The following is a 21439-nucleotide window of genomic DNA, read 5'->3' as shown; positions in this document are numbered from 1 at the left end:
TGGTGGTAACGAGCTTCACCGTACAGGACAGACAAACGTCTCCTGGAAATACTCAAACTCTAACTGCTGCCACAGATAAACCTACTGGAGACTCGAAGACTCTGGTTCTGACATTAGGGAAAGCAGACTTTAATGCTATTAGAGCTAACTCGAAATTGGGCACAAGCAATTTGAATACTTTTATATCGGTGAAGGCTGGTGCGATTGAAGACATCACCGGTAACAAAGGAGCTGCTCAAGAAGGTGCGTCAGCTGTGCAAGGGAATGTCTTTGCTGATGATACCCAACCTATACTTAATTTATTTGGTTATAACCTTGCTGATAACCTCTTGACTCTGACGTTTAATGAAGTTGTCAACAAGAGCAGCGTATCTATTTCTTCTTTCACTCTCCAGAGTGCGTCAAACAGCAGTGCGTTCGGTGCTGAGAAGCGAACTCTGACGGCACCGTCTAAAGTATCAACGTCGTCCAATAGTGACACAATTGTGATCGAACTGGGTACCGCAGATATCGACTTCATTACGGCAAGGATCGATTTTATAAACACCATCGAAAATACATTCTTGTCGTTTGCAGATGGTGCGGTCATTGACATGGCTGGAAATAGTATAGATGCCGTACCTGGAACAGCTGGAGTGAAAGCTTCCGCTTTTACTCCTGACACCAAAGGACCTTCTTTGTCGTCATTTACACTTGATATGAACAGTGGGACGCTGAATTTGACATTTAGCGAAAGGGTCGAACCTAACAGCTTAGATGCTACCGCGATTTCGATCGTACATGCAGCCACAAGCACAGAGGCTCACACACACAAGTTGACTGGCGGTACCACCAGAAGCCCGGAAGGCAAGTTGGTATCTGTGAAGCTAACAGCTTTTGATCTGAATGCGATTAAGGCGAATGAGAACTTGGCGACAGCGGAGAGTAATTCATTTGTCCGTATGTTATCAGGTGTAGTCAATGATATCGAGGGAAAAGCTGCCATTTCTATTCCGGATGGTTCGGCTATTCAAGCTGAAGCGTATACAGCAGATACTATTAGTCCTAAGCTTGTGTCGTTTGAGCTAAAGATGACCAACGAAATTCCTCCTCTTATTCTGGATTTGACCTTCGACGAGACTGTTAACGCCAGTAGTGTGAAAGTAACAAGTTTTACTTTGCAAGCGAAAGAAAACGCATTCGGGTCAGATCTGGTGACCCTGACGGGTGGGACCGCTTCTACCGCGGACAGTACAACGATTCAGATTACAATTACTGCAAATGACTTGGCGATCATTAGGAGCAAGTCTCCTCTCGGAACAACTGTCGATAGTACTTACTTGAGCATAGCATCTGGAGCTGTTACTGATATGTCTAGTCAGAGTATTGAGCTGATTGCCAACACAGTCGGCGTAAAGGCTGCAGCGGTCACCGCCGCAGATCTCGTGAAGCCACAGCTTACCAGTTTCAGCTTGGACGTTCATCAGGGACAGCTGAAGTTGACATTTAACGAAGACATTGACAATGCTACTTTTATTGCTTCGAGAGTTACGATTCATAGCTCTCTTGATCCCAATAGACAGCCACGACTTGTTCTAACTGGAGGTTCCGCCTCATTGGCAGCAAACTCTGAGGCAGTTGTGTCTCTGTCATCGACAGATCTTAATGCTTTGAAGAAATCGAGTGGATTAGGAACAAACACTAGCAACACGTATATTACTATTGAAAGCGGTGCCATCAAAGACGTTGCTGGGAACGAAGTAGCCAAGACTAGTCTGGTTGCATCAGGCATTGTTCCAGATGTGAAGAAACCCGCTCTTGTGTCGTACGACTTTGATTTGGACGGTAACACGTTGTCCATGACGTTTGATGAGACCATGGACGCCAGTACGTTAAAAGGAGAAGAGCTCACTCTTCAAAACTCTGATGCTTCCGCGTCACACAAGCTGACGGGTGGATCTACTACTAGTGCAGATGGTACAATTATCGTGATGACTGTTTCTGATTCGGACATGAACGAAATAAAGGCAGCAGACGGATTGGGAGTTAGCAAAGCAACTACTTATCTTTTCATGACCGCGAACGCTATCACAGATACAAATAACAACAAAGTTCAATCCATTTCGTCGTCAGTAGCTAAGCAGGTGAAAGAGTTCACACAAGATACAACAGGCCCTAAATTGGAGTCGTTTGATCTGAAGATGACCAATGGAGTGCCTCCTCTGATACTTGAACTGACCTTCGATGAAACCGTGCGTGCCAGTAGTCTCACCACAATCCGCTTTTCGTTACAGTCTAAAGCAAGTGCGTCCGGAACGGACTTATTTTTTCTTACTGGTGGTGTTCCTTCGACAGAGAACAAGGCAACCGTTGAGATTGAAATTAGCAGTGCCGATTTAGAAACAATACGTAGCAAATCACCGTTGGGAACAACAGTCAATGACACTTTCCTAAGCCTGACTGATGATGGAGCAGTGAGTGATATGGCTGGGGAGGCCGTTCAAATCGTTTCAAATACAGCTGCCAAGAAAGTCAATGCTATTACTGCTGATCTCGTACAGCCAACGCTGACAGCATTCACTTTGGACGCAAATGAAGGGGAACTGAAACTGACGTTTGATGACGACATTGACGCATCTACTTTCACACCAGCGAAGGTCACCATTCATAGTTCCTCGAACGAGACCAAGTCACCTCTAAAGGTGCTGACCGGAGGCAGCGCAGTAGCAAATCCCAGCCCCGTTGCTGTGGTAGGACTAAGCGCCAGTGATTTGAATGCTATTAAGAAAGAGACCGGTCTGGGCACTGCTATCAGCAACACTTACGTTACAATTCTGTTGGACGCCATTAGGGACACAGCTGGGAATAAAGTAGAGCCCAAAACGGCCTTGAAAGCTGCAGCTGTGATTGCAGATGAGAAGAAGCCCGAACTTGTGTCTTTCAATCTGGACATGAATACTAATACTCTCAAACTGACTTTCGACGAAACTATGGATGCTAGTAGCTTGGTCGGCGAGAAGTTGACGTTCCAGAATACTGCTGCAGGTGCCACGTCATCGTACACTTTGAGCGGTGGTAGGAGCCTCAGTGCTGATGGCACGGAAATTGACTTGAAGTTGCAACCCGTTGATGCTAATGAAATCAAGGGCAAAACTGATCTGGCTGTGAATGATTCAACAACGTACTTGGCTTTAACACCGTCGGCCATTTCGGATATCAATGGTAACGAGGTGGTTGAAGTCACCCCCTCGTCGGCCAGAAAGGTGACGGTGTACAATGCTGATGCGACCCCACCGGCATTGACCACGTTCGACTTTGATCTTAATACTGGACAACTGATTTTGAGTTTTAGCGAGATAGTCGATGTTTCGACTCTTACAATTGGCAAGTTGACATTGCAGGACAGAGCAAGAAAGATAAACGGTTATACTTTAACAGACACTGAAGTTCCACTGGAAGACAGTGACGTCGTGGCTATTGAACTCAGCGCGACTGATTTAGACACCGTAAAGAGTTTGGCGTTGTGTGGCAGTAGCAGCGACTGCTTTTTGGCGTTCGATGACGCTACAGTGAAGGACATGGTCGGTCAGGACGTGATTGGCAAACTCGATGGATCAGCACAACCTGTGAGTACATTCACCAACGACTCAACCGCGCCTAAACTACAAATAACGATGGGATTCAGTAATTTAGACTTGGACAACGGTCGCTTGACTATCTCGTTTACTGAGATTGTTGATACTTCTTCTCTTGACTTCACTAAGCTTTCTCTCCGCGATGCACGTTTGACCGACAAGACTAGCACAGAAGGTTACTACACTTTAGCAAAGAAAGGAAATTGTGACCCTACGTTCTGCAAGGACGGCAGATCGCTGGCATTTGAATTGGATGTCGAGGATTTGAACAATGTGAAGAGGATGAAGAAGCTCTGCACGAAAGATTCTGATTGCATTCTGACTTTTGAAGCGTCTGGATTTATCAAAGACCTTTCTGGGAATGATTTAGTCGCGTATCCTTCAGGTGGCATCACAGACGTCCGCGAAACTGTTCTTCACAATCTTACACGGGACGACACGGGACCTACTCTAGACCACTTTGACTTGAATCTTGCCTCTAACGAGATGACACTTGTCTTCGATGAGACCGTTTTGACTAGTTCCTTCGAAGCAGGTAGTCTTACCATCCAGGGTATGTCGAACACTACCGACTCTTCATCACAGGTCATGTTGTCGTCGGGCAGTACGACGTCGTCGTCTGACGGCACAACCGTTGTTGTAAAATTGGCGGTTGCCGATTTCGAGAACTTGAAGAAGTCGAGTTCTGTAGCGACCAGCCAAGACGACACGTTTATTGTAGTGGGCGTCTCTGCGATCAGAGATATGTCCGAGAATCCAGTGCAGGAGATCTTTAACACTGCTGCTAAGGAGGTTCGTAACTTTGTCATCGACACGACGGCACCATTTCTTTCTGACTTTAGCTTGGATCTGGACGCTAATCAGTTGACTCTGACATTTGATGAGCCGATTACAGTCTCGACGCTTGACTTTACCAAGTTGACCCTCCACAGTAACAGTACGGGCGGCACCGAAGTACCTTTGACCAGCAGCACAACCTCGTCGACGGGTACGGCGAGAGAAATCTTTGTTGATCTGCATGAGACTGTACTGGTATCTCTGAAGTCGGACAACAGTATCGCCACTGAAAAAGCAGATACATTTCTAACTCATCAAACTAATGCGTTTGAGAGCTTCAGACAAGTGAACGGTGGAGCCTTAACGCTTGGTAAGCAAGTGGAAACGTATACAGCGGATTTGACAGCGCCAGTTCTTTCAAACTTTAGCCTAGACATGAACAGGGGAGAATTGACGATGACTTTCAGTGATGTTGTCCAAGTTTCAACGCTGAAGACGGATCAGATAACTGTACAGCACGCAATAACATCAGCCAGTGACAAGAAGGTGACTCTAACGTTAGCCAGCACAACCAGTACTGCAACGGATGGAAAGAATGTTCTAATCGACATTGACGCCTCTGATCAAAACTTACTGAAAAAGACTAGGGGCGTAGCCACTGCTAGGAGTGACACATATCTTACCGTTACTGCCAGTTTGATCGATGGAGTTGACGGGTTTGATATCATTGCTGTCACAGACGGCAGAGGAGAGCAGGTAAACGCCTTTACAGACGATACGACGAAACCCAAGCTGACAAGTTTCGATTTGGACATGGACGGCAGTCCTCTTCTCAAACTGACGTTTGACGAAGCAGTCAACGAGGCTTCTATCGATGCGAAGGTTCTTACAATCCAGAAGTCTTCCACTCTTCCCGGTATCGACATGAGAAAGCTGACAGGAGGTACCATTGCGTTGAGAGCTACTGACACGATTGTTGACATCACTCTAACTGCAGCCGACGTAAGCTTTTTGAAAGGCAATAAAAACCTTGCCGTTAGCAATGAAACATCTTTCTTGACGTTTGGCAGTGGCTTGCTAGAAGATACCGTTGGTAACTCTATCGATCCAGTTGCTACGGGGGAGCTGGTGGCCACTTACACTCCGGACAAAACTGCTCCAAAGTTGACGTCGTTTGTTCTTGATCTAAACGCTTCGAGCTTGACGCTGACTTTTTCTGAGCTTGTAAAGGGAGCAGCGTTTGTTGTGACCGGCTTTACAGTGCAGGACAAGCAAGGCGTTCCATCTCATCAGCGATCTCTTACTGCAGTTACGACGTTTACAACATCTGATGTGGCTGTTCAAACGTTTACTTTAGGGGAGGCTGATTTTAACGCAATCAGAGCGAACGCGAACTTTGGCGCGACCGACGCCAACACATTTGTTGCGGTGGCGGCTGACGCCGTTGAGGATGTGAGCGGCAATAAGGGTACAGGACAAGTTGAGGCATCGGCCGTATCGGGTAAGGTCACTGCGGACTTCAATAAGCCAACTTTGAAGGAATTCAGTTACGACTTGTCTGATAACCTTCTCAAACTTACGTTTTCTGAAGTCGTCAATAAAAGCAGTGTGAGTCTGACGTCATTTACACTCCAGAGCAAGGCGAACAAATCAGATTCTGCCGTCTTTAGAACACTGACTTCGACTTCAACTGTTACAACCGCGGGCAATAGCAATGTCATGACCATTCAACTTGGACAGACCGATGCTGACGCCGTCACTGCGAGCAAGAACTTCTACAACAGTGAGGACACGTCGTTCTTATCTTTCACTGATGGAGCAGTAGCCGACATGTCGGGCAACAAGATCGATGCTATTGCCGATTCCGTCGGACGAAAGGCAACGTTATTTGTGAAGGACACAAAGGGCCCAAGGCTGTTGTCGTTTTCACTGGACATGAATGAGGGCGAGCTAAAGTTAACGTTTAGTGAAAGAGTCAACGCAACGAGTCTGGACGCGAAAGGTCTCTCGATAGTCAATGCCGTCACAAGCTCGGAGTCTTACAAACTGACGGGCGGAACGACATCCAGCACTGATGGAAGAGAAATTGTGGTCAAACTGACGACCACAGACTTGAACGCTGTGAAGGCAAACACAAGGTTGGCTACTTTGCGATCGAGCTCTTACTTGTTGATGGAAGCTGAAGTGATTAAAGATGTAGAGGGCACACAAACTATTGCAATCGTTGACGGATCTTCTGTTCAAGCTACAACGTATACTCCGGACACGTCGCCGCCTACACTCGATTCATTCGAATTGAAAATGGTCGGCGGAAAACCACCGCTTATACTTTTTCTGACATTCGATGAGACTGTCGACGGACAGACATCGATAGCAACGAAGTTTACACTACAGGCGTCTGCTAACGCCATCGGTGCAGATCTCGTCACGTTAACAGGCGGATCTCCATCACAGACCAAATCTGCGACTGTCGAGATCACGATGACGGCCGCGGATCTTGCTGCTGTTCGCAGCAAGTCGCCACTCGGCACAGACATTGCCAACACGTTTCTCAGCATTGGTACCTTTGCTGTCAAGGACACGGCCGGTCAAGCTGCGAAGACTATTGCCAACACCGAAGCTAAGCAAGTGAAGAATATCACTGCTGACTTGGTGAAACCACGACTGACGGCCGTCGCTCTTGATTTGGCTGCTTCTGAGCTGAAGCTGACTTTTAATGAGGCCATAGATCCTGCATCTTCTGATACTTCTAGAGTGACTATTCACGGCACGTCGAATTCTACAGCCACGCCAAGGTTGATGCTAACAGGCGGAACGGTCACCGCGACGGAGGAAACTGTAGCGGTCATCAGTCTTGCTACCAACGACGTGAATTTACTTATCGCGAATGTTTTGCTCGCTACTAGCGTCAACAACACGTACGTTACAATAGAGAGCGCTGCGATCAAGGACGTAGCTGGGAATGACGCAGAAGCAAAGACTTCCGTCAAGGCCACGTCTCTGATTCAAGACACTAAAAGTCCTGTTCTCGTTTCGTTCGATCTCGACCTGAATTTCGACAAGTTGACTCTTACGTTTGACGAACCTGTAGCTGCGAGTACTCTGAATGTGCAGTATTTTAGTTTGCAGAGTTCAGCATCGAGTAATGCTGTGTCGTACAAGCTCACAGCAGGAACGAGCGAAAGCGACGACGACGCCACAATCGAATTCAAGTTGGTGACAGCAGATGCTAATGCACTGAAGGCTAATACAGGCTTAGCAGTTACCAAAGAAACAACTTTTCTAGTTTTGGAAGCAAATGCTATCTCGGATACAGGAGGGAACAAGGTGACCGAGATAACGGCTTCGGATGCAAAGCCAGTGAGCAATTTTGTTCGTGATGTGACAAAGCCTGAACTAGAAAGCTTTGATATCGACTTGAACACGGGGAAGCTGACTCTGTCTTTTGATGAAACGATCAACACGGCATCAGTAAGTGTAGCTAAACTGACATTGCAAAGTCAGCGGTCAAATCCCGTCAGCCTTCAGCTGACAGACAGCAAAGCAGAGGCGGGAAACACAGCATCGGTCACGATCGATTTGAGTGCGACGGATTTGGATGACGTTAAAAGGCTGGCTTTGTGCTCAAACAGTGCCGATTGCTACATTTCGTTTGATGCTGGTTTTGTGCAGGATATGGCCGGTCAGCTTATCGATGCGAAAGGCGTCGGATCGGCAGTTCTCGTCACAAATTATACGGGGGACTCCGAGGTTCCTGAGCTCAGCAACACCGCAGGTTTCACCAGGTTTGATCTAAACACTGGTCGCCTTACGATTTTGTTCACCGAGTCTGTGGATACGAAATCTCTGAAGTTTACTAGATTGGGTTTTCGTGATGCCCGACTTACGACGAGTGACAGCCCGACTGGATATTACCGCTTGACGAAGACAGGTAAGTGTGACCCGCTGTTTTGTAAGGACGGAAAATCACTTGAAATTGAGATCGACAAAGATGACTTGAATGGGATCAAAGCTAAGAAGGTTTTGTGCACCAAAGATTCGGACTGTATTCTTACGATTGAGGAAACAGGGTTTATTAACGATCGAGCCGGTAATGAGCTACCTAGCTATCCTTCTAATAGCTCAACCAATATATTGAAGGTCATTCTTCGCAGCTTTGTTCGAGACACTACTCCACCTACACTCAGTAGCTTTGATTTGGATTTGTCTGCGAACACGGTGACACTGGTATTCGACGAGACCGTCAGTGCGACGACGTTTTCCGCTGATGGTTTGTCTATTCAAGGAGCGACGAACACGAGCGTGGAGTCATTGCAAGTAACGTTATCGTCCGACAGCACGACTTCCTCACAGGATGGAGCCACAATTGTAGTTGCGTTGTCGGCCGGTGACGGAGAAAAGCTAAAGGCGTCGACGACGGTCGCTACAAAGAAAGAAGATACTTTTATTTCGGTCGCGAGTACTGCGATTAAAGACATGTCGGACAATGCTGTCGCTGCAGTTGAAACTACAGCAGCTATCCAAGTAGGTACGTTCACAAAGGACAGTACACCTTCAGTGTTGTCAGAGTTTTCTCTTGACCTTGACTCTAATCAGCTGACTCTGACATTTGACGAGCCTGTTAAAGTGGACAGTCTGAACTTTGATAAATTCACCATCCGGTCTAATAGCACGGGAGGAACGACAAGTAAGTTGAGTAGCAGTACCACTTCAACGACTGGTTTAGTGAGAGAAGTTGTTGTCAACCTCTTCGGAAATGTGCTCGTTAATCTGAAGTCTGATAGCACCATTGCTACAGGAAAGACAGATACGTTTTTGACTTATGAAGCTGATGCTTTCAAGAACTTTGAGGATATAAGCACTGTTGCCCTCACGACAGGACAACAGGTTAAAACGTATACTGCAGACACGTCAGGTCCGAAGCTGAGTGATTTTAAGCTAGATCTGGGAGAGGGAGAGCTTACTCTGACTTTTAATGATGTTATTAAAGTAAGTACATTGAAGGCGGAGGAAATCACATTGCAACACGATGCCACTTCTGGAAGCGACAAGGTTACTCTTTCGTCAAAGAGTGTTGGAACAACTTCAAGGGATGGCTTGTCTGTCGTCGTTAAACTCGATCCTACTGATCTGACGGCTTTGAAGAAGACTGCAGGTCTTGCGACTGGGAAGAACGACACATATATCACTTACACTGCTAGTTTGGTCGACGGGGTTGATGGTCTTGACGCCATTGCGTTGACTGACGGTTCGGGGCTGCAAGTGGACACCTACATTTTTGATGATGAAGAGCCTAAGTTGACGAGCTTTGATTTCGACCTGGACGCGTCGCTTCTGAAATTGACTTTTGATGAACCTATAGATACGTCCTCATTGGATCCGAAGTTGCTGACTATCCAAAAGTCGGCGATCGATCCCGGTTCTGATGTAGTCACTCTTGCTGGAGGAAGCAGCAATTTCAATGACGATCAGACCGTCGTTGAAGTGACTCTGTTGGGTACAGATGTCAGCGCTATACGCGTCAATGTTAATCTCGGGACTAGTAACTTGACCACTTACTTAACGTTTAAGGACGGTTTGGTTAAAGATGCGTCTCAGAATGCAATCATAGGTTTGACGGTTGGCATGCGGGTAACTAGATTTACAAGAGTCGACGGAACAGTGCAGGTTACTGCGTTTTCTCTCGACCTGAATGCCGGAACATTGACACTAACGTTTTCAGAGATTGTCAAAGGACTGTCGTTGGTTACTACGGGACTTACTGTGCAAGACAGCAAGGTGCTGTCTCCTCCTCATAAGCACTCACTACTTTCTACTGCTGCTCCTACAGACAGTAGGAACATTTTGACACTTCAGTTAGGAGCTTCTGATTTTAATGCAATTCAAGCTAACTCTAGCTTTGGCACTACAAATCTTAACACATTTTTGGCCATAGAGAAAGATTCAATTGAAGATATCAATGGAAACAAGGGAGAGGCACAGGAGGGCACATCAGCTGTCGATGGTACTGTAATACCGGACAGAAAGAATCCAAACCTGACAGATTTCAGTTACAACTTGGCTGATAATATACTGACTCTTACGTTTGATGAGGTGGTGAACAAGAGCAACGTCGCTGTGACATCGTTCACGCTTCAGAGGAGCGCAAAAGCGGGTGCTCTTTCACGAACGTTAACAGAAGCGTCCACTGTGACTACCATCGGCAACAGTGAAATAATTGCCATTCAGCTTGGGGAGGCAGATATCAACGACATAACGTCTAAGAGCAACTTCATCAATGCAAAGAATAGTACTTATTTGTCTTTTCTTGAAAAGGCGGTCATTGACATGGCTGGCAATGGGATCGGTGCGGTTAATCCCACGTCTGCTAAACAGGCTAATGCGTTCATTGTAGACACCCGAGCTCCAACGGTTAGTTCATTTTCGTTGGACATGAATTTGGGTGAGTTGAACCTGACGTTCAGTGAGAGAGTGGACAGTAAGACACTTGATGCTACAGTAATATCTATTGTGAACGCGGAGACGAGCACTCAAGATTACAGGTTGACGGGCGGAACGACCACAAGTCCCGTCGGCAAAGAAGTTACCGTGAAACTCACTTCTACGGACCTGAACGGGTTGAAAGCGAAAGCAAATTTGGTGACTGCTTTAGACAATTCATACTTGCGAATGGCCGCTGGTGTGGTAAGGGACGTCGAAGGAAACGACGCTGCTGCTATCACGGACGGCTTTGCAATTCAGGCGTCGTCGTTCAATGGTGATATTACAAGTCCTAAGCTGAATTCGTTTGAACTCAAGATGAACGCTGGGACTCCGCCGCTCATTCTTGTGCTCAATTTTGACGAAACGGTAAACGCCAGCACGTTGTCAGCAACTGATTTTACTCTACAGCTTAAGGAGAATGCTTCAGGTGTTGATCTGTTCGTTCTAACTGGTGGATTGGCATCTACAACCGATGCTGCGACGGTCCAAATCACCATCACATTAACCGATCTCGCTAGTATTCGTGGCAAGAATCCTCTGGGAACGAATGAGGATAACACGTTTTTGAGTTTGACTTCTAACGCAGTGAAGGACATGGCTGGAAAGAACGTGGAGGCTGTTGCGAGCACCAATGCATCTAAAGCTGCTGCTGTGACAGCAGACCTTGTGAATCCTACTTTGGATGAATTCAGTCTCGATCTGGATGAAGGACAGTTGAAACTGACGTTCAGTGAAGCGATCGATGCCTTGACTACAGTTTCTACAAAGATTACTATTCACAGCTCGAGCAACTCAACAAAGGCTCCACTTCTGAAGCTTACAGGTGGTAGCTCGGTTGCCAATCCGAACACAGTTCTCATTGTAACCCTTTCTGAAGCTAACCTTAACTTTCTAAAGACAACTGTTGGTTTGGCTACGACTGTTAACAATACTTATGTTACTTTGGAAGCTGGCATAGTCAAGGATATAGCTGAGAACGACGCGGAGGCAAGACTTGCGCTGAAGGCAAGCGATGTGGTCGAGGACAAGAAGAGCCCATCTTTGAAGTCTTTCGATTTGGATATGGACACCAACAGTCTCACTCTTGTTTTTGATGAGGCAGTCGACGCCAGTTCAGTGAAAGGCGACCAGTTGACTTTGCAGAGCTCGAGATCGTCTGCTGCGTTGACTTACGAACTCACAGGCGGCAGCAGTACGAGTCCAGACGGCACTAGTATTGCTCTTATGCTATCGGCCGACGATGCAACAGAAATCAAATTGGAAACAGGACTGGCCGTTAGTGCAGAGACTGCTTATCTCGCCTTGAAGTCTGACGCCGTACTTGACATGAATGGCAACGAAGTATCAGAAATAACAGCTTCGGCTGCTCAGAAAGTCACATCGTTTACTGCTGATATGAAAGGACCGACGTTGACATCGTTTGAGTTGAAGATGGTCGACGGATTGCCTCCCTTGGTGGTGGAACTCACATTCGATGAACCGGTCAACGCCAGCTCTCTCTCACCAACGAAGTTTACTCTGCAAGGAAGAGCAAACGGATTGGGTGCGGATATAGTGACGTTTACTGGCGGCACAGGCTCGACGACAAACGGAGTCACTGTCGAAGTAACCGTCTTGTCGACTGATTTGGACTTAATTCGCAGTAAGTCACCGTTGGGAGCTGATGTTGGCAATGCGTTTTTGAGCTATGTATCTGGCGCTGTGAAGGATATGGCATCGCAGGATGCACCAGCCATACTGAACACAGATGGAAGAAAGGCTAACGCCGTTACTGCGGATCTGCAGAAGCCAAAGTTGATCAATGTCACTCTCGATATGAACGAGGGCGAGCTGAAGTTGACTTTCGATGACGATATGGATGACCAAACGCTTGATGCTTCGAAGGTCACCGTTCACAGTAGTTCTGACGACACAAATCCTCCTCTTTTGCAACTGACAGGTGGAACTCTTACCACAGATCCGAAACCTGTTGCGATTATTAGCCTTTCTGTTAACGACCTTAATGTGTTAAAGAAGGATCTAAGTCTTGCCGTCAACACCAGCAATACGTTTGTTACCATTTCGGGCGCAGCCTTGAAGGACACCGCTGGCAATGATGCTGAAGCGAAGACTGCTGTGAAAGCTGACAGTGTGGTGTCGGACAAGGTGAAGCCAACACTGAGCAGTTTTGACTTGGACTTGAATCTCAACAAGATGACGTTGACGTTTGATGAGACAGTGGACGCCAGCAGTCTCAAGGGGGAGGAATTGACGATCGTGAACAAGGCAACGAGAGGAACGAATTCATACAAGTTGACGGGTGGTAGAAGCGTTGAAGGTGATGGTACCATTGTTGAGTTTGTCATATCAACTACCGATGTCAACGAAATAAAGGCGAAAGATACTCTAGCTGTCGATCGTGCTACTACGTTTCTGGTTATGACTCCTGATGCCATATTGGACATGAATGGAAACAAAGTCACTGAGGTTACCTCCTCTTCTGCTCAGCAAGTTAGAGTATACAGAGCTGACGACAAGAAACCTGAATTGACAAGCTTCGATTTAGACCTTGATGATGGAAAACTTGTGCTTAAGTTTGACGAGACCGTGGACGTTGGAACGTTGGTTGTAGACGGTTTTACACTTCAAGATGCTGCCACTAAGTCTATTAGTTACAGTCTGACTGACAGTACAGGTTCGACAGAGAACACAGCTAATGTCACTATTGAGTTGAGTGACACCGATCTGGACCAGATTAAGAGTCTCCAGTTGTGTTCCAGCGAGACGGATTGCTTTCTTGCATTCAACGAGTCTGCTGTGAAAGATACCAAAGGAAAGTCGCTGGATGCGAAAGGTGACGGCTCAGCTGTATCAGTTTCGTTGTTTACTAGAGATACTACAAGCCCGATGATTAGTACAACTTTGGGATTCACGAAATTCGATCTCAATACTGGTCGTTTGACGATCTCTTTCTCGGAACCGGTTGATACAACATCGTTGAATTTTACTGCTTTGGCTTTGCGTGATGCAAGATTGACGACCCAGCTTAGCTCAACAGGGTACGTGCAGCTGAGTAAACCAGGAAAATGTGATCCAACATTTTGTACAAGCGGTAGATCACTCGAGATCGAGATACACAATGATGATCTGAACAGCATCAAAGCCGTGACAACTCTTTGTACTATTGATTCTAATTGTATTATAACTTTTGAAACCAGAGGTTTTATCAAAGATTTGAGCGGTAACGAGTTAGAGGCTTATCCGTCCGGTAGTATAATAAACGTACGAGAAACGGTTCTACACGAAGTCGTTAAAGATACGAAGAATCCAACTCTCAGCAACTTTGACTTGAATCTGTCTAATAATACTCTGACTCTGGTATTTGATGAAACGGTTCTTGCCAGTTCGTTTAAAGGAGACGGACTGACAATTCAAGGCAAAGAGAACACAAGCGATACGGCTCTGCAAATCAAGATTTCGTCAGACACTGAGACAAATTCTGTGAATGGTAATAGTCTAGTTGCGAAACTCTCGACCGCTGATGCAGCCAATTTGAAGAAGTCGACGTCAGTGGGGACGAGCAGGGCGGACACGTTCATTGTTGTGGCAGCCAGTGCAGTGACAGACATGTCTGAAAACAGTGTTGAAGTCGTCGAGAACACCGCCGCACAACAAGTTCGAGCATTTATTCTTGATAATACATCACCGTCCGTCTCGGAGTTTAGTCTCGACTTGGACGCTAATACTCTAACACTGACATTCGATGAGCCCATAAAAGTCGCCACTATTGATTTCTCCAAATTTTCTCTTCGATCCAATGTAACCGGTGGAGCAACGGTCAGCCTAACAAGCAGCACGATTTCAGAGTCTGGAACTTTGCGTGTGATCGAGGCCAGTCTTGCTGAGGCAGCTCTCGTCATTATTAAGTCTGGAAATAATATTGCTACCGGTAAATCGGATACCTATTTAACTCACAGTGCTAACGCTTTCAACAGTTTTCGTGATGTTTCTGGTGCTGCTCTATCAACTGGTAAACAGGTTGAAACGTACACACCAGACTCGACAGGTCCCGGATTGACGAAATTTAGCTTAGACATGGATCTAGGAGAACTCACGCTAACGTTTAATGATGTGGTAGAAATTAGCACTCTGAAAACAGACGAGATAACGTTGCAACACAGTGCTACTTCAGCTGCAGACAAGAAAGTGACTCTGACGACCAAGAGTGTCACCAAGACGACCACAGACGGACTGGAAGTTTTGATTGACCTCGATTCTACTGACAAGAATGTAATTGCGAAAACGGTTGGTCTTGCGTCATCAAAAGACGATACTTACATTACATTTACAGCTAGTCTGATTGACGGACTTGATGGTTTGGATTGCTTTCCTTTGACCGATGGTCGAGGGCAACAAGTCGATGATTATGTTGTGGATACGACCAAACCCAAGTTAAGTAGCTTTGACTTTGATCTCGACAAAGGATTGCTCAAGTTGACGTTTGTCGAGCCGGTTGATGTAGACTCGTTTGAGACGACGTTTCTAACGATCCAAAAGAGTGCCACTGTTCCTGAGCCAGATCTATTGACTCTCACAGGAGGGACGGTTGTAGCAAGAGAGGATCAGACCGTTTTGGATGTCACCTTGGTTGGTTCAGATTTGAGCACTATAGTAGGAAACCCTAATTTGGGTTCTAGTAATACGACTACTTTCTTGACTTTCAAGGCTGGTCTAGTAAACGATACTGTCAAGAACTCAATCGAGGCCAAGTCAACAGGTGACCGGGTGAATGTATTTACCCCGGATTCAACTTCACCCAAGCTGAGCAACTTCACTCTGGATTTGAATACCGGACAGATATCCTTGACGTTTTCAGAAAAAGTCAGAGGGTCTTCTCTAATTCTTGACCGCTTTACAGTTCAGGACAAGAAGAACGCACCAGGCGAAACAAGAGCGCTCACTGATACCCCGAAACCAACCGCCATTGAAAGCACACTTACCATTACTCTTGGGAGAACAGATATTAACGCCATCAGAGCTAACGTTAATCTTGGCACTATGGCTACAAATACATTTATTGCTATCAAAACTGGAGCTTTGGAGGATGTTGTGGGAACCAAAAGCGCTGCCCAAGAGGGATCGGACGCCGTGGAAGGGACAGTGGTCGCTGATGGGACGATACCGTCTTTGGAGAGCTTTAGTTATTCATTGTCAGATCACATTATTTCTCTGACGTTTAGTGAGGTCGTTGATCAAAGCAGTTTGCTCAGTACTTCCTTTACTCTTCAAAGTCATGCGAATAGCACTGAGGTTGGTGCTGTGACGAAGAATTTGTCATCTACATCAACCTTCACCACATTTGAGAATAGTGACACTATTTCCATCCAGCTTGGTTCTGCCGATATTGACTTCGTCACGACCACTTCCAACTTCTTCAATAATAGAGATAACGCATTCCTTTCGTTTCCTGCTGCTGCGGTTGTCGATATGGCTGGAAACAAAATCGCGGCAGTGGCTGGGTCTAATGCGACGCAGGCAACAACCTTTCAAGCTGACACTAAAGGCCCAACGGTAACTTCCTTTGCACTTGACATCAACACTGGAACATTGACATTGACGTTCAATGAACGTGTGAATGCGAGTAGTCTTAATGCCAAGGCAATTTCCGCTGTAAACGCAGCGACCAGCTCAGAGGAATACGAATTGACCAGCGGTACAACGCTGAGTCCAGAAGGCAAGGTGATTGCCATCAATCTTACAAATGCGGATCTAAATGGAATCAAAGTCAATACTAAGTTGGCCACATCTGTGTCAAATGCCTTTATTCGAATGACTTCTGGAGTCATTAACGACGTCCAAGGTGTGGCATCTGTAGAAATAACGGACGGTTCGGCTATTCAGGCTACAAGCTACGTGGCAGACAAAGTCGGTCCAAAGCTGGACTCGTTTCAGTTGAATATGAAAGGAGGAGTTGCTCCACTGATACTTGAACTGACGTTTAATGAACCCGTCGACGCCAGCAGCTTGTCCGCTGCTAAATTCACGTTGCAGCCAACTAGGAATGCTTCTGGTACCGATCTTTTCACGTTGACTGGTGGAACACCGTCGATTATCAGTGGAGTAACTGTCGAGATTACCATGACTCCTGCTGATCTCGCGGCTATACGAAGCAAACCACCTCTTGGTACAGACTTTGAGAGTACATACTTGAGCATAGCGTCGGGTGCAGTGACTGATGTGGTCGGGTTTGATGTCAATGTTATTTCTAGTACAGATGCGCATCTAGCCAAAGCCGGCACTGCGGATTTGGGAAAGCCCACGTTGTCGAGCTTTACTTTGGATATGAACGAGGGCCAACTGAGACTGTCGTTCAATGAAAACATCGATGTTGGTACGTTTCTGTTCAGCAAGGTCACTCTACACAGCGATTCTGATTCCACAGTGAAACCGTTCCTCAAGTTGACAGGAGGCCCCACTATTGCTAATCCAGCTGACGTTGCAATTGTAACACTGACGTCTGGTGACGTGAGCGTTCTGCAGAAAGAGATCGAGTTTGGAACAAACATCAATAACACTTACATTACCGTAGACAGTGCCGTGATTAAAGATATTGCCGGGAATGAAGCAGAAGCCAAGAGCTCTCTAAAGGCCAAGAGCGTCATTGTTGATCAGAAACCGCCGACTCTTCTGTCGTTTGATTTAGACATGAACACGAATACTTTGACGCTGAATTTTAATGAGAGCATGGATGCCAGCACACTGAAGGGTGAGGAGTTGACATTGCAAAACGCTAAGTCTGGTGCTACTGTATCGTACAAAATCACCAGCGGTACTAGCACGAGTGATGATGGGCTCTCTATCGATTTTGTGATACCGACAACAGACGTGAACGAAATCAAACTGAAGTCAGGACTTGCTGTGAGCAACGACACAACGTTCTTGGTTCTCACCAGCAATGCTATTCTCGATTTTAGTGGCAATAAGGTGAAAGAAATTTTTTCGTCGTCTGCTGAGAAAGTGAGGTCTTTTACGAGTGATGAGTCACCTCCCACGGTTGCCAGCTTTGAGGTTGACATGGATGTTGAACAATTGGTTCTCAGTTTTGACGAGCCCGTCGACATAGCAACGTTGACTATGTCTAGTTTGACTTTGCAAGATGCAACGACAGGAACTGTTAGTCGCACATTGAATGACAGTACAACTTCGTCATCAAACGGCGCTGTGGTCATTGTAGACTTAAGCGAGTCTGATTTAGACAACATCAAGGTCTCATCGATGTGTACTAGTGTTACTGATTGTTTCCTCTCGTTTGGTACTGGTGCTGTGAAAGACACTGTCGGTCAGTCTATTGTTGGCATACCCGATGGGTCAGCACAGAAGGTTTCTACATTTACTCCAGATGGAACGAGTCCAAAGATCAGTACTCCAGTTGGATTTAGTAAGTTTGATTTGGATTCTGGTGAAATCACAATCACATTTTCGGAACCTGTTGACACGAGTACACTAGTGTATACTAAGATCGCATTTCGGGAGGCTCGAGCAACTAACAAGACTGACACAAATGGATACTACCAGCTGACGAAGGCGGGAACGTGTGATTCATCAGTCTGCAAGAATGGCAGAGACTTGGTGTTCGAAATTGACGCGGACGATCTCAACAGCATCAAGGCAAAAACAGGTTTATGCACTAAGGACTCAGACTGCATTCTGACGATAGAGGAAACAGGTTTCATCAAGGACATGGCAAGAAATGATTTAGACAAATATCCGTCAGGAGGGGCAACAATAGTTTTGGAGGTACTACTTCGCGACTTTTTCAAAGATGTGACGTCTCCCAACTTGCTTGAGTTTGATTTGGATTTGTCGACGAACACTTTAACTCTCTTGTTTGACGAGACCGTTCGAATGACGTCGTTCAAGGCAAGTGGTTTAACCATCCAAGGCAAGAAGAATACGACTGACTCAACATTGCAAGAATCTCTTTCGACAGATAGTGTGACGTCGTCATTGGATGGAACAACAGTTATTGTGAAAATTGGAGCGGATGACGGAGAAAAGCTCAAGGCATCAACAACCGTGGCTACCACAGCGGACGATACTTACATCGTTGTTGATTCCAGTGCTATCAATGACATGTCAGGAAATGGCGTCGAAGTTATTCTCAGCACTGCTGCCAAGAAGGTGCGGACATTTAAAGAAGACACATCGGCGCCTGTCGTATCTACGTTTGCACTCGATTTGAACACCAATCAACTGACATTGACTTTTGATGAACCAGTCACAGTCGACAGTCTCAAGTACAGCGGATTTCTTCTTCGGTCTGACAGCAACGGCACCGTTTCTGTTAGATTAACCGCGAGCACGACTGCTGCGTCCGGTACACAGAGGCGCATAGTTGTTGATCTTCCGGAGGACGCCATTGTTTCACTGAAGTCGGACGCAAACATTGCGACTAAAAAATCCAACACTTTTCTTGCATTTGATGCGGGATCGTTTGAGAATTTCCGCCGCGTGGCCAGTACTGCGTTGACAGATGGTCAGGAGGTGACTACGTATACTGCAGACTCAACTGGACCGAGTCTTGTCAAGTATAGTCTGGATATGGACAAAAGCCAATTGATATTGACGTTTAGCGATGTGGTAATGGTCGACAGTTTGAAAATTGATCAAATCACTATTCAACATGACAGTACTGCCGCTACTGACAAGAGCGTTACTCTGTCGACACAAAGTGATGCTAGTACGGCGAAGAACGGTTTGAAGATTGTCGTTGATTTGGACACAAGCGACGTTAATGCTCTCAAAAGGATATCTGGTTTGGCATCTAAAAAGTCGGATACCTATCTTACCATGACGGCTAGCACTATTGACGGCGTCGATGGTTTTGATGTTGTAGCTGTGACGGACGGGAGTGCTCAACAGGTGGATGTATACATCGCGGACAGCACCAGTCCGGATCTCTCTAGCTTTGATTTTGACTTCAACGCTGCTGTGTTGAAGCTAACGTTTGATGAACCCGTCGACGTCAATACTTTCGATCCGAAGCTTCTGACGATACAAAAGGGAGCTCTGCATCCTGGTGATGATTTGCGGACAGTTACTGGTGGTACTGTAGTAATCAACGCGGACCTTACTGTCGTAGACGTGACGTTGATTGATGCTGACATCGATGCTTTGACTTCGAAATCGAACCTGGCCGTCAGTAAATTGACTACTTATTTGACATTTAAGGAGTCGTTAGTGAGAGATACCGCCAACAATTCAATTGAGGTAAAGGAAACGGGAGAAATAGTGAATACGTTTACTCCGGACACAACACCTCCTAGACTAGTTTCATTTTCTCTTGACTTGGATGCCCAGAATCTGACTTTGAGTTTCTCAGAGAGAGTGAAGGGCCGATCTTTGGTAGTGACCGGTTTTACCGTGCAGGACCAGAAGTCGTCTCCTTTGAATAAGAGGGTTCTAACGACAGGCACGTCTGCACCGACAACAAATGCCAGAGCTTTGTCATTGCAACTGGGGAAAGCGGACTTTAATGCTATTAGAGCTAATACTAAGTTTGGGACAAATAAGGACAACAGTTTTGTTGCAGTGCAAGCAGGTGCTGTCGAGGATGAAAGTGGTAACAAAGGAGACTCTCAAGAGGACCTGTTGAGTGTAGAAGGCACAGTAGCTTCTGATCTTTCTAAGCCGTCTTTGAGTGAGTTCACTTACGACTTATCAGAAAACCGGATTATATTAACTTTTGATGAGGTTATAAACAGGAGTAGTGTTGTGGTCACTTCATTTACTTTGCAGAGCAAGAAAAACAGCTCTCAAACAGCTGTCTCTCGCACTCTGATCAGCACATCCTCTGTAAACACAACAGCGAACAGTGACGTCATTGTTATACAGTTGGGTTCTGAAGACAGGGACTTTATTACGTCTAGAAAGAACTTTATCAATACATTAGATGACACTTTCTTGTCTATGACTGCTTCAGCTGTGTCTGATATGTCCGGTAACCAGATTGACGCTGTTGAAGGCAGTAATGCACAGCCAGCAGCCACTTTCATTGGCGACACTAAGGGTCCGACTGTGACCTCGTTCAACTTGGACATGAATACTGGTCTTTTGAATTTAACATTTGATGAAAGAGTGAACGCTTCGTCACTTAACGCCAAAGTTCTATCAATTGTCGATGCAAAAACTAGCACGCAGGTATACCAGTTGACTGGCGGTTCGACTGTCAGCCCGGAAGGTAAAAAAGTATCCATCAGCCTTATTACAGCAGACTTGAACGCCGTAAAAAGCAACGCTGCTTTAGCAACATCAGGTAGCAATACGTATTTGAGGATGGCCACTGATGTCGTCAGAGACGTCGAGGGCAGGTCAGCTCAGGCCATTGCTGACGGATTTGCTATTGGTGTCACCGAATATACGCCTGATATGACGAGTCCGATGTTGGAGTCTTTTGTGTTGAAGATGAATAGTGGTATTCCTCCTCTGATACTCGAGTTGACCTTTGACGAGACTGTTGATGCAGCGACTTTGAACGGAGCTCAGTTTACATTGCAGTTAAAGAAGAATGCATCTGTTAGCGACCT

The 21439-nt window shown here is 46.1% G+C and overlaps 1 protein-coding gene across 1 annotated transcript in view; it reads left to right on the top strand.

The window, feature by feature from the left end:
- Positions 1 to 21439, top strand: part of LOC134193701 (uncharacterized) — a 149615-nt gene that overhangs the window by 18272 nt on the left and 109904 nt on the right. The window contains exon 3 of the mRNA XM_062662539.1: positions 27 to 21295. Within this exon, the coding sequence (XP_062518523.1) occupies positions 27 to 21295 (21269 nt within the window). The remainder of the gene's footprint in view (positions 1 to 26; positions 21296 to 21439) is intronic.

The sequence above is a fragment of the Corticium candelabrum genome, chromosome 18, assembly GCF_963422355.1.
Source record: "Corticium candelabrum chromosome 18, ooCorCand1.1, whole genome shotgun sequence".
Classification (NCBI taxonomy): Eukaryota; Metazoa; Porifera; class Homoscleromorpha; order Homosclerophorida; family Plakinidae; genus Corticium; species Corticium candelabrum.
The sequence above is the reverse complement of the archived record's forward strand: the minus strand, read 5'-3'. Positions and strand labels throughout refer to the sequence as shown.